Source organism: Toxorhynchites rutilus, chromosome 1, assembly GCF_029784135.1.
Source record: "Toxorhynchites rutilus septentrionalis strain SRP chromosome 1, ASM2978413v1, whole genome shotgun sequence".
Taxonomy (NCBI): domain Eukaryota; kingdom Metazoa; phylum Arthropoda; class Insecta; order Diptera; family Culicidae; genus Toxorhynchites; species Toxorhynchites rutilus.
In genome coordinates this window covers 95,673,000-95,687,913 of record NC_073744.1, presented here as the reverse complement: position 1 = coordinate 95,687,913, position 14,914 = coordinate 95,673,000, and the positions used below count along the sequence as shown (strand labels likewise).

The 14,914-nt window shown below is 40.0% G+C and overlaps 1 protein-coding gene across 3 annotated transcripts in view; it reads left to right on the top strand.

Annotated features, from left to right (window-relative positions):
• LOC129763192 (uncharacterized) overlaps positions 1 to 8,403 on the top strand; it is a 101,105-nt gene extending 92,702 nt beyond the window's left edge. For 2 of the 3 annotated variants that reach the window (XM_055762022.1, XM_055762023.1), the window contains exons 4-6: positions 7,591 to 7,782; positions 7,837 to 8,021; positions 8,082 to 8,252. In XM_055762022.1, the coding sequence (XP_055617997.1) occupies positions 7,591 to 7,782; positions 7,837 to 8,021; positions 8,082 to 8,138 (434 nt within the window). In that variant the 3' untranslated portion in view covers positions 8,139 to 8,252. Of the gene's footprint in view, positions 1 to 7,590; positions 7,783 to 7,836; positions 8,022 to 8,081; positions 8,253 to 8,303 lie in introns of those variants that run through there. The other variant, XR_008740826.1, reaches the window with a different exon arrangement.
• Positions 8,404 to 14,914: the final 6,511 nt, after the last annotated feature.

The following is a 14,914-nucleotide window of genomic DNA, read 5'->3' as shown; positions in this document are numbered from 1 at the left end:
AGAACTCTTTTGTCATTTTTAAGTGACACAGATTTCAATCGATCGCATTCAAGAATCTTCACACTTTTAAGTGAGGAGTTCTTGAAGCGACCGACACCATCGAGTATCTCTTTTGGAGTCAAACCCTTTTCGTTTATTACACCGTCTATTTCAACGTTGCAACAGGGTACGTATACGCGATACTCGATCGCAAAGAGATCACAGCGCGTTATTTCATTCGCTTGGGTTCTGCTGGAGACGACAACTCGTAATTTGTCTGGCCCCATCCGAGTAATCTCGGTAACTTCGGAAAATTTCTGTGTCAACTCTTTTGAGATGCGAATGACGTTAAGAGGTTTGGATTTTCGTCTAAAATATACGATAAATGGGCCTTTGGCGCCATCCGGGTATTCTTTTAGACGACAATCCTGCTTCTCGTCTTTTTCCTCATCTTCAGAGCTTTCTATCTCGTATACAGAATTTTCCTCCTCATCTTCTGTTTCATCCTCCTGCTCTTCAGGAGGAGGTTCATTATCTGATATATTCTTTGGCGTGGATGGGGGATCCTCCCCGCTCTCTGCCATATTAATAAAAACGAAGAAGTAGACAACTGTTCGATATGAACAGAATATGATAATTTGGAACATATAAATTAGTAAAAGAAATTATATTTCTATATTAGTTATTGTTGAAAATTTTATTTATTTAAATTTTTGTTATTATGTGTAATTTGAAAATGAAAAAAGTTCCAATAAAAGTTCAACGGTGATGTAAGAAATGAACACCCCTAATGCCAACGCTTGCCGATATGATAAACACAAAGTTAAACAATGGTATAAATCGAGCACAGAAGCTATACAGAATGATGGAAGAGGTAAGAGGAAAATAAACTTCTACTTGCCCCGCTGCTGTGTAGCATGTGTGATGATGTGACTTGCTGCCGGATTGTCTCGATAGCGCACCACTTTTTATGAGCTTTACTCGCTTGCAGCGCACCAGATGAAAAATTCAAATATATATGTACGAAGTAATCGGTGAGATTTTTTTAAACAAAACTAGAATCTTAAACCACTCCTTGAAATGAAGAGCAAACAATGCTGGAATGTACATGAAACAAAGAAATAACCAATATCAACAAGTTTGATCGTTTAGAAACGAGGAAGAACGTAATGACTCGTAACACGCTTTGGCGTGTTTGATGAATATCACCAAGGAATTGAAAATAGGTCACGGACGTACCACCGATGCAGCTACTGGGGCCCCGAAGAATGAGGCCCCCACCCAAACCAATGCCCCAACAGCGAATCGTCTACTCCAGAGCAACTTGTACTCGGTGCTGCCGGAAGACTCTACAGTTATGAAAAAGGAGTGGATACCCCCAATTTTTTCCGTTTTTAAAACTTCGCCATCTCATTTACCCATAAAAACAGTACCACCTAGTGGCGGGTATCCGGGCTTTCGGTGAGAAGATGGGGAGTGTAACGTCGTCTCGTCGTAATGAGTGTGGCATGAAGCAGTGAAAAATCACGATCATCCACGCTCAGGTATATCCCAAATTTCCAATTAATTGAATACGGAACAAGACGCGTTAGTTTTGCGTATCTCACCCATGCACTTACACCAACAGTTACAGATGACAACAGCAGAGAAGGTTAATAAGATAGTACAGCACTTCGTCAACTCCCACAAACTTGGGCTAAACATCAAGAATCCCTTCAAGATTTCCGTTGCAGAAGCAAATCGCATTGATTTATCAAAGTCAACTGGCAGTTCCAATCGACCGAGATATCATAGCTGACGAACTACTGACCTCTCTGAAAACTTCGAAGAACATAAACGCCCCAGGTTTCGACAATATCTAGAATCCTTCCCTTGAGCTGGAAGATAGCTAAGGTCATACCATTTTTCAAACCTTCTACCTATCCCATTAGTCTTCTCTCATGTGTTTCTAAGCTCTTTGAAAAAGGCTATTCTTCCTATACAATATTGCTGAGAAGAACAATGTTTTTTCTTGAGAAACTTGAGTCTTTCTCAAATAACATGAATTCAAAATCATTTCACATCAATGCTGAAGTACCCAAAGGAAGTATTCTTGGGCCAATTCTCTTCAACATCTACACATCGAACCTTCCTCCCCATACGGATGATGACGTTATGTCACTGTTCGCAGATGACACCGAAATTATTTACAACGGTATAGTGACTTGAATTTTCGCAGCCAATCTTCAGAGAGGCTTTGATGTCCCTGCAGAATATTTCAACAAATGGAAACTTTGTATCAATACCGCGAATACCCAGACCATGTTCTGTACTCCAAGTCTCTTCGAATTATACCGGCTGATGATGACTCAGCGGTACTGCGGTGGAGTAGTCTGGTGATGTCACTTACCTTGGCCTCATTATGGACAACAAGCTACTTTTTGGGACGCATGTTGATAGAATCAACACCAAATGCAATGCACTGATATGGCCACTGTACAGATTGACTGTGTCACTGAAGAACAACAAACTACAAACTGCAAACGGCCTGACAAACAGTGGAATGATCCAGTAATTGTATATAGAATGTTAATCTGGAAGAGCTGTGTAAATAGGCATAAATTAAGAGTACAGAGAATTCAATAAGATCCTTCGTATGATCTTAAAGGGTCCACCTAGTATACCGAATTACACGAGTTAGCTAATATCTCATCGTTGGATGAAAAAAAGACGGGTGGGTAATGTCGGGGACATAACCGGAGTGACGTAGGACCATACAAAGGGGACAGCTTTTGCTAAATATATATTTTAAATATATTGTTTTATTTTCTTCTCCTACGTGAATACCTACTTATCTACCTGAAAAATGGATTAGTTTACTGTTTACTCTTTATGAACATGTTGGGGGTTCAGAAAAGAACCTTTGGTGTTGTGTTTTTGCGTTTTTTTTTTACAAACTTCTTTTGGCGTATTTGGCACATATCGTACAATCAAAATGATGGCTGTGATAGGGAATGCATAGGTGGTCATCAGCTCATTTACTATCATATATTTCTCTATTGAGCACATTACCGTACCTTAAACTGTGGTTTCGGAGACGAATGAATTGTAAGATTTGTAGTCTCCGCAAACAAAGTAAATAAAAAAGAAAAAGAACTGAGGTTTTGGAGACGAACTCTACGATCTGTCGAGAAATAAACGAGCTATAAGCGTTCTGAAAAACCAACAGTAAATACAGGGACGGATGACATTCGGATTAAAGTTCTTTAAAATAAGAACAGAGCAGCAGGAACTACATAGCTCATCATGTTGCTCCTTAGTTATTTTTCTATACAATGCAGATGTAACGTCAGTCAATTTTCAACATCAGTTATCATCCAAAGAAAGCAGTTCATGCTACCGAGAAAATTCGTTAATGCCATCCTGCATACAATGTATTGTAATTTGAAGCCACTTTTAATTCGGAAACCATGTATGGGTTTGTGAAAACTGAATGATCAATTTAAAAGACCCCAACCATCAATAAGTTCAAAAACACGCATAAACAAAATAATTCAGTTCATATTATATGTCATATTATGTCACTTTAGAATGCATTGGTATTGTAAATAACTTTTAATAACTCTTCTTTGAATGGTTTAATGGCCCTGAAAAGCGCCGTGTTTTACGGAGGCTAGTTTTGCCACCAAAGCAGGTTGTATAAACAAACTTTTTCCTTCTTCTACCTGCTGCCGTTTTGCGATTGCGTTTGCCACTCGCTGAAACTAGTTGTTGCCACCGAACCGAATGTGCACCGCAACGAGCACTCCAGCGGCAGAAATTCTATAACCGCTATTAGGTATACTGGTGCTACGGCACCAATCCGTTGATGCGGTGAGATGTGAAATGATGCCATACAACCACACTGATTTACGGTTTGAAAGAGAATGATATATTTTTCAGCGGATCCGCGCGTTTTGTACTTTAGCGGTACACGCTCACAGGATAGAGACAAATCGGCAGACTCAGCCAAAGGGGCGAGTCCAACGAGACGAACGAATGAGCGTTAAAAGGCAGCGATGGCAAAAAAAATACATTCATAGAGGCGAATGAACTGAAAAGTTTAAACCCTTCTTCTTCTTCTTCTTCTTTAATGGCACTAACGTTCCTAGAGGAACTTCGCCGTCTCAACGTTACTTGCGTCATTTTTATTAGTACTTAGTTGAGATTTCTATGCCAAATGACACGCCTTGCAATGCATTCTGAGTGGCAAGCTCTAGAATACGCGTGATCACAGTGCAAGTCGGAGGAAATTTCTTTGACGAAAAATTCCCCCAACCAGAACGGGAATCGAACCTGAACACCCGGCATGTTAGTTATGACGCTAACCACTCGGCCACGGGAGCACAAGAGTTTAAACCCTCTTAAAGCCAAAAAGAAGAAGAAGAAAATACATTCATTACGATTTATTCGCTCGTTGGATTCAGATGCAGGCTAAAAAAGGTCCTTTTCAGGATCACAAAATTATCTTTAATCTAAAGAGTTTATTGTTTTGTTATCACTCGATATCCCCATCTTGTTCGGCTAAACCTTCCTGTTTAGCGATTGCGTTTGCCACTCGCCACAGCTTTCACAGTTAGAAAATTTCTTCCCATCCAGCTTGTGACTGTGACTGTGAGTTACTGTACAACATAAATTATATTTAATGCGACGTGCCGAAACACCACTCAGTGTCGCATTGGAGGCGATTTTAAACTGTAATTGAACATTTGCTATGACAGTGGTACAGTGTCCACTTTTAATGTGGGGTCAAAATTTGGACCCCGAACTCTATATTTACAAAAATGTCCAAATAAATACGTCGCATTACAGGTCCGTCCAATTAGCTAAATGTCGAGCTAAATGTAAATGACTGTACTTTCAATCTAAAATCAATTTAAGAATTGGTGAAAATTGAATAATCGGGAAAGTCCCCAACCTCAGAACAACTGCCAAATTCTCATACTCAAACAAATTATCTCCTGGCAAACAAATCATGAAAAAATAAATTTGTGTTTTATTATTATTTGGGATATTGTTTTAGAAAGCATTGAACTGTATTTCGTAAACACTTTTTTGGAAGGTTTAATGGCCCTGAAAAGCGCCATGTTTTATGGAATGGTTCCAATTTAGAAAACTTAGTACTCGTGGTTTTGAAAAAAACCATTTCGAACGCCCTCGATGCCGCCTTGTTCTGGATTTGCCACCACAGCAGTTTGTATAAAGAACAAACTTTTTTCTTCTGCTACCTGCTGCCGTTTTGCGATTGCGTTTGCCACTCGCCACTCGCTGCAACTGCCTGTTTTTGTCTTGATGTCCACCGAACCGAATGTGTTCTGTTCTGAATGCGAGTTTTCTTATCGTCGCGAGCAGCTTTGCCAGCCAACTCGATCACTTCGGCGGCCGGAACTATATAACGGCGGCTAGGTGGACTGGTACTAACGCGCTCGGCCTAGCTACCCTTGTGGAGCAATTGGTGAATACACCTACGGGGAAATGCAAACCAACACGGTTCGAGCGGGATTTTGCCTTTCTCTTCACTTTTCCTCATTTGTCATGTCCAGACATGGCTGCTTGTGTTGGTTTGTTGATGTGATGTGATGCGAAACGATGTGGTGTACGGTTTCGATGAGAATGATCGTTACGGCAGCGGAGCGGGGATTTTTAAGCTGACTGGCTGGCTCGAGAATTATGCATGTGTGAGACTGCGACCAATGTTTCGTTCATTTTTTTTCTTTTTCCTTTCCAATCGTGCTTCATTGTATTTTGCTGCTGCTCTGGTTGCCCGTTTTGGACGGTACGATTTGAGGAGCACAAAATGGACCAATCAAAAATGGGCACATAGTGCATTTGGACAATGCTTGATATTTCACAATTATTTAATTATTTATCTCAAGAAAAATGAAATGTTATTCGTTATGATAGATGCGTAGATATATTTCCTATCAATTGATGCAAAAACCTTTGCGATCTATTGAGAAATGCTCGAGTTATAAGCGTTCCAAATCTTGCATTTTTTCCTACTTGTTCAGTGCCTAGATTTTCATTTCACCCCCTATATCTTCCGGTTAGACGTAGTCCTACGTCAAAATGTGATGTTGTTCAGGGGTCTTTTCTGGCGGGGGGTGGGGTGCAAATTGACTCTTCCGTCCCGGGTGCGGCACCGACTCTTCCGCTCTGGGTGCTAATGTTTCTACTTTTCTGGCGGCGGGGGGTGAAAATTAACTCTTTCGTTCCGGGTGCGAAAGCTACACTCGACGCCACTGGATCGTTACCAAACCTCCAACTATCACATCTTACGAAATTTGTACAGCTGGTTTAAGGTTTAGGGTCAATTAGTTTAAGTAGTATGCCAAGGTAGTAACGGGTGAGTCATAAGTAGCTGATCTAAATGAAATCACGTTTGGTAAAAAAGGTTTTTTTCTAAATTCAATTCTTTTTTTTTATCCCATTTATTTATTTTAAGGCTCATTGGCATTTTTAGCTGTAACAGAGCCGAATTTTAATCGTGTACATGTTACATAGTTATTATATATCTATAATTAGCACATTACACAGTTGCCATTCGCCAGTATTCCTTCTTTACCATTACATATGGTACATTCACACAGTAGCCATTTAGGCGTAAGAGTATTCTTTCTGTTCTTCCATTATCCAGTGGGACCACCGGACAGCGGAGACAGTTTTGATTGATCATTGTTGAGTTATTTATAGAACAGCAGCCCGATGTGTCTTGCAGAGCAGAGCAGTTGTATGGATAAATCGATCTTATTTCGACCGTGGATCGATCTCCATCGCTGATGATTGTTGCGTGGACGCAGCTATTCTGTAACAACACAAAGATGGTCAATGAGGGTCCTGAGTTTTGAACTCACGATCGATCGCTTACTAAGCGAACGCACAACCAATGTGGCTACGGAGACCCCCTCAGGAATTCAATTCTTTATTGTAAGTCCATACAATGTGCGTTTGAGGTGTGAAATAATTAGACAGATAGTGGTTCTTCATCTTCAATCTCAAGATTTCCGGAAACCTCGCCATCATGGTTTGGACCACCCCGAGGTCCAATTTTTTGACACATCTCATGAAACAGGATTTGAGTTGTTGAGCAGTGGTGGACTGCTGTGTGCACCGACTGGGACAGTATGGCCCAATACAACTCGATTGACCGCGCCTGTCATCATCCTTATGGCGCTTTTTTATAAAACAGTTCTTCGTGTAACCACCTCCGGATGTTGTCCAAACATCCGAAAGACGGACTCACGGAGAAAACTCTGTTCCACGACCTTCATCGTAAACAAACGTAAACACATGAATGAATTTAGTCCCGCTTCTATGACTCACCTGTTAATAATGATTATTACATTTTACGATTAAAAAAAATGTTCATGGTAATTAGTTATCTATACCGTTCAGAATATAACAAGTATATTTGATTGAGTTCAGGGTTGATTATACTCCTAGTTGAACACAAGAACGTATCAGCAGTAACTACATGGTGAAAATCGTTCCATTCACTAGAATGATATATAACTGGAATGGATTTTCCGTGTTAAGACTTTCTTTTTAAAATCGACATTCATTTATTTGATGATAACCTAAATTACTCAACAGCAATATTCGGCGTTCCAAGACGTTGTCCAGAACAACCATTGACAGAAACATTCTGGGATATCAAAACATGTGAAGATGACAATGATTGCTGGCCTCGAATTTGTTGCCCTGATGGCGATAACAAATATTGCCGTACTTCACAGCCGTTATTTGAAAAATCTCCGAATCCAGCAGCTAGACAATTAGCTTACCGTGAGTTTGTTATCAAATTGTTGAGAAGTTTACTTCTATTGATTTAGTTGTCAGCCATTGAAGCATTCTCTCAATACCTGCAATGCACTCCGGCACCGCCAGTAATTTTTGACATCCATCCTAAGGCGTGTAACAGTACCTTGGATTGCTTTCCGAACCTATGTTGTTTAGAAGCTGGGAAGCGCCATTGTAGACCCCCAAGGAAATCGCTGCTTTCGCTAGTTACAGGCCTTACATCGGTGAGCATATATAATAGTTATTCTATGAAATCACAATTTTCATTCTGTTCTTTTTTACAGCGCATAAACATAGGTGTTCTGAAGGATTTCACTGAAAATCTTGTCATAAGACGATGATCGATGATCGAATTTAATTTCAAATCTGCCATAACTGATAGGAACAGATAAACACCAAATATCCCATTCAAAATGAGAAAAATTATGTAAGTTTTCGGAGGATCAATAAAATTGAACGTAATTTAAAACACTCTCAAGTATTCTCTATTTATTATATCCCCACAGAAGCTAGAGAACTAGTGTTTATGAAAATAACGAAAAAACACAGAAATCCGTCGTAGAATCGTACATCCGCTGCACCGACCCTTCCCCAGTGGATTGAGATACAATCTTATTGAGTTTGCTTTGACGTGGCGTATTCGTAGCGCTGCAGGAGCTTTTTCGATCGCAAGGATCATATTATATCAATACGGTGGCCCAACAGCATTGTTTCTGTCGATATATCAGCCGTGTTTTAATTGATGATTCAATCAGAAACATTCTTTCCCAAAAGGCACGCCACTTCTACCTAAAATAGGTCCTCATCAACTAATGACGCAGTGTCTTTTCAAAACGCTTGCCCAAATAAAAGCATCTCAAACTCTGGGCCTGGTGGAATTCCATCCATAATCTTGAAACACTACTCTGCTATTCTTGCTCTGACATTATCAACATGATACGACAGCTCTATTCAATCCGAAAATTTCCCCAAAGCATGAGAACCAGTCTTCCGAAAAACACTTACACATGTCCACGCGATGTGAAAATTCAATGTTTTTATTTGAACTCGAACATGATATTCGCTAGTGTTGGATGTCTATCTCAACACGATCAATGATACACAAACATAAACATTTGTAAACAAACACGATGTTTATAATTCAAGAACATCATGTACACCCGATGTCGCAGTATTCGTTGCGTTTCTTTTCATGCACGGAAGAAAATTATTCATCTTATAACATCTCTTCGTAGAATACTTTTTCACAGAAACAAACTTGAAATTTAGTTCGCATTACAAAAATTGCATGAACTAAGAGGCTACGAGTTCATGAACATTTTGTAAGTCTGATTAAATAATCCTTGGTTTCGTGCAAAGAAAACATTCTCTTTTTTTGCGTGCATGTTGCCTATTGAAGTCTGGGGAACCGACTGCACAGCGGACGACGTCGTATAAATGCTGGCCAAATTAATAAATAAATATACAAAAATTTGTTTTAGACGCATGTTTTCAGGAAAGTTTACAGATATTCTTGATATTTTTATGAAAGTTTGTTTAGGACGGTCCAATTTAGGACATTCAAAAAACCAATTCCGAAAAAATCATTTTGCAGGGTAATGTTTCTGAAAAAAATCTGCATCAAACGCATAAAATCAGTTGAGCTAAAACCGATTTTTACCTGCAAAATTATTATGGAAAAATCTGTACCATATTCATGATTAGCTTTTGCGATGACGATTTGGGAAAGAATTACAATCAACCCTCCTTGATTCTATGTTCTGTTTCTCATTTTTAGATCAGAAAACCGGATTTGCATCATTATTGTCCAACATATCAACTTTACACGGTCATTGTTATTGTCATTCTGATGAAGTAATGTCACTATTATTTATCGTGTAAGGGACCCTTTAACATGAGTGAATACGAGCAGCAGGCATATTACGGATTCCACATCAATATAATCAAACACTTGTTTCCATTTATTTTTTTACAATTTAAACCACATTTAGCCGTTCCAAGCCGTCTGAACTTTCCGAGCGCAGCCAAAACAGCCATTCCATGCCAAACCGATATAGTGGTTCTCAGATTTTCGTCAAAAGTGGTAGTTTTGTTCTTTATCGCTAATTATGAGACCCGAATTTTTTAATTTTTTTTGTTTGAGTTACCATTTCCATTTTAGGGTGGTCCAAACAACAATTTTTTCGTTTTTTTGCCAAAAATGACTTTTTTCAAAAATTCATAACTTTTGAACTACTAGACCGATTCGATCATATCCAATTAAAGCCAACCACCTGGTTCTTTTTTTAAATAACTCACTAGCCAATTAATTCAATTATAGCCACATTTGAAATCCACAGCAAGTAAGGAATCAACCAGCACACTCGATAAACACGTCTTACCTCGTCGAAGTGCGTTATTTGAAAGAGGACCGATGATGGCGGAACTCTCTGTGCTCGGCGAAACTGGTTGTCGCTGACGCAGTCGACTATCACTTGTCGATTGAAGCCAGTATGACATATGCTTTGACCATTCAGTTGCTGTAACATTAGTTGAGGGGCTTAGAATGAAAGGGGTGTAAGTGATTTGATCGATTTCTCTACATCGACTCTCTCTCTCTCTTTTGGTCATAACTTAGCTGCAAATACATTCCCATCTGTATTTGACAATGTGGAAATAGATCAGAACCTCAACTATCGGATAAAAAAGCAAACTTAAATTGTTAAATTGTTGCTTTTGTTAAATATATATTTTTTACACACTTTCTCAATTTTTTCTCACTATCTTTTAGTTCATTTTTGATTTTTTTTTTTGAAGACTTTGTACTTATTAAATGTTCAACGCCGGGCATCTTTTAGCGTATGCACATATCGTACAATCAAAATGATGGCTGTGATAGAGAATACATAGGAGGTCATCAGCGCGCGTTTTGTACTTTAGCGGTACACGCTCACATGATAGAGACAAAACGGCAGACTCAGCCAAAGGGGGCGATTCCAACGAGACGAACGAGTTTCTTTCTGGTGGCTATTTTGGTCTTTTGGGAATGTGATAGGAAGTTGAGTTTCTTGTCGAAAGTAACCCCTAGTATTTTCAATGTCCTCATTGTAGGGATCGGGATTTTGTTGAGCTGAAGATAGGTTCTCCTTCTGAGAGCTTTTCCGATATGTATGTGTTTGGATTTTTTTTTATCCAAAATATATATTTTATTAAGGCTCATATGGTGCCAGCCTAACGGGGCCGGAAGTTCAATATTTTGACAATGTTTGCTTACAACTATGTTAGTAATATGTAACCGATTACTCGCGGTTGGCTCGAGGTTAGTATTACAAGTGTTCTCATAATTGGTATGTCGCAGTCTTCGATGCTCTGTACGTGTGCCCGACACGGGATACTTCCTATTGGGATGCAGCTGACCATTAATCAGCAACGCCCCCCTAGTCTGTACCCCATATCTAGCGTGGTGCGTCTTTCTCGACTCGAGGAATCCAGGATAGAATGGTCACTAGCCGGCGCAATCATCAGTTCGTGTAGAGTTGTCATGAGCGGTACAACCTTTGGCTCTTGTTGAATGATCAGTGGACTGCACAACCTTCGGCCCGTGCATCTGTAAAGAGTGTGTGTATGTATTGCCGCGACTAAGTAAAAGTTTATCGATCGGATAGGAGGGATATGAAACGGGGACACAACGAAGGAAACATCATTAACGTTGTCATCGGCGTTTCTGAGGAACAGGTATAGATGAATCAGAAGATCAGGATCCCGGCTACCTAAGATATCCCGGACGGGGATATCCGATTGTCTGCCTTGTGCTCTCAGTGCTCTAGAGAGCTGAGAGCGAGCAGTATGGAGCCGGATACACGACTAGACAACATGCTCGATGTCGTGGTAGCCATCGCCACAATCACAAAGATTGTTTGCTGCGAGCCCAATGCGATAGAGATGCGCGTTTATGTTGTAGTGATTGGACATAAGCCGAGATATCACGCGAATGAAATCACGACCTACATTCAATCCCTTGAACCATGCACTCGTCGAGACCTTAGGAATAATCGTGTGTAACCAATGACCGAACTCATCACCACTCCATATGCGCTGCCAACTTACGAGCGTATACTGACGAGGAATGTGGAAAAATTCATTATAAGCAATTTGCCTTTCAAAGAGTGTGCCTTCTAAAGCGCCCACCTTAGCTAGCGAGTCCGCTTTCTCATTCACCGGAATCGAGCAATGAGAGGGAACTCATGCTAAGGTAATCTTGAATAATTTTTCGACCAAAACACTCAATAGTTGTCTTATTCTTGTTAGGAAATAAGATGAGCGTTTATCAACTTTCATTGAGCGGATTGCCTCTATTGAGCTGAGACTGTCTGAAAAAATAAAATAGTGGTCGATGGGCAATGTTTCAATGATCCCTAATGCGTAATATATCGCACCCAGTTCAGCGGGATACACGGAACAAGGATCTTTGAGTTTGAAAGAGGCACTGGAAGTACATTAAACAAATCTTACAGAATTTCCGATTCGATTGGTATGTAAACCGCCAAAATCCGTTCACGGCAAAAATAGTTATTAACGTTAACTTTATTTCATAAAAACGTGACCTGTTTTCTGATTTGGCACCCGTAATGAAAGACGTAGTTCTACGTCAAAACCAAATGACGATATCCAAGTTGGATTACCACTGGTGGGGTCCAATCTTAGATCGAAGTGCAGCGAAAGCAAAGTGAACTGGATTGCTCAACAGACCGATGCCGAATGAAAGTTTGCCTCAGCGTGATCCACTGTTTATACTCTAGGCAAGTATTCCCCTTCATTCTTCTACTTTTCCTTTGTTCACGGAGACTTTACACCTTACGCTTTCCCCTTCGTTGCTCGTCGATAAGTTGCTCGTTCGGGAAAGCACACAAATGGACAGAACAAATGTATGATAAAATGGAAACGCTTGAAGTTTCCATGAATTTCAACCATTTACAAACCAGAGGATTCTAATGTATAGCGTATTAAACAAATCTTAGGAATTTCCGATTCGTTTAGTATGTAAATCGCCAAAATCCGTTCGCGGCAAAAATAGTTATTAACGTTAACTTTATCTCATAAAAACGTGACCTGTTTTCTGATTTGACACCCTTAATGAAAGACGTAGTTCTACGTCAAAAAGATTTTACAATCAGTCGTTCGAGAACTCGCGAGCTGATTGGACAAATTTGATTATCGATCCGATAACGGTGTTTTTTTGACGTAGGACTACGTCTAACCGGAAGATATAGGGGGTGAAATGGAAATCTAGGCATTGAACAAGTAGGAAAAAATGCAAGATTTGGAACGCTTATAACTCGAGCATTTCTCAATAGATCGCAAAGGTTTTTGCATCAATTGATAGGAAATATATCTACGCATCTATCTTAACGAATAACATTTAATTTTTCTTGAGATAAATAAATGAATAATTGTGAAATATCAAGCATTGTCAAAATGCACTATGGGTCCATTTTTGATTGGTCCATTTTGTGCTCCTCAAATCTTACCGATCAAAACGGGCAACCAGAGCAGCAGCGAAATAGAATGAAGCACGATTGGAAAGGAAAAAGAAAAAAATGAACGAAACATTGGTCGCAGTCTCACACATGCGTAATTCTCGAGCCAGCCAGTCAGCTTAAAAATCCCCGCTCCGCTGCCGTAACGATCATTCTCATTCAAACCGTACACCACATCGGTTCGCATCACAACACATCAACAAACCAACCCAAGCAGCCATGTCTGGATATGGTAAAGGAGGAAAAGTGAAGGGAAAGGCAAAATCCCGCTCGAACCGTGTTGATCTGAAGTTCCCTGCAAGAGTAGCTAGGCCGAGCGCCTTGATACCAGTGCACCAGTCCACCTAGCCGGCGTTATATAGTTTCGGCCGTCGAAATGATCGAGTTAGCTGGCAAAGCTGCTCGCGACGATAAGAAAACCCGCATTCGGAACAGAACACATTCGGTTCGGTGGACATCAAGACAACAGGCAGTTGCAGCGAGTGGCGAGTGGCAAACGCAATCGCAAAACGGCATCAGGTAGCAGAAGAAAAAAGTTTATTCTTTATACAAACTGCTTTGGTGGCAAATCCAGAACAAGGCGGCATCAAGGGCGTTCGAAATGGTTTTTTTCAAAACCACGAGTACTAAGTTTTCTAAATTGGAACCATTCCATAAAACAAGGCGCTTTTCAGGGCCATTAAACCTTCCAAAAAAGAGTTCAGGAAATACAGTTCAATGCTTTCTAAAACATTATCCAAAATAATAATAAAACACAAATTGATTTTTTCATAATTTGTTTGCCAGGATCTGATGAGTATGGCAGTTTTGGCAGTTGTTCTGAGCTTATTGATAGTTGGGGACTTTCCTGATTATTCGATTTTCACCAATTCTTAAATTGTTTCCAGATTGAAAGTACAGTAATTTACTATTAGTTCGACATTTAGCTAATTGGACGGACATGTAATGCGACATATTTAGTGGGACATTTTTGTAAACATAGAGATCCAAATTATGACCCCACATTGAAAGTCGACACTGTACCACTGTCATCACAAATGTTCAATTACAGGTTAAAATTACCTCCAATCCGACACTGAGTGGTGGTAATGCGACGTGCCATTGAATGTAATTTACTGTAAAATATGTCACAAGCTGGATGGGAAGAAATTTTCCAACTGTGAAAGCTGTGGCGAGTGGCAAATGCAATCGCTAAACAGAAAGGTTTAGCCGAACAAGATGGGGATATCGAGTGATAACAAAACAATAAACTCTTTAGATTGAAGATAATTTTGTGATCCTGAAAAGGATCCTTTTTAGCCTGCATGTGAATCCAACGAGCGAACAAATCGTAATGAATGTATTTTTTTTGCCATCGCTCCCTTTTAACGCTCATTCGTTCGTCTCGTTGGACTCGCCCCTCTGGCTGAGTCTGCCGTTTTGGTTCTATCCTGTGAGTGTGTACCGCTAGAGTATAAAACACGCGGACCCCAAAAAAATATCTTATTTTCTTTCAAACCGTAAACCCGTGTGGTTGTACGGCATCGGCATCGTGGACGTAACAAAGGAGGACAAGTTGAAGGAAAGGCAAAGTCTCACTCGAACCGTGCAGGTCTCCAGTT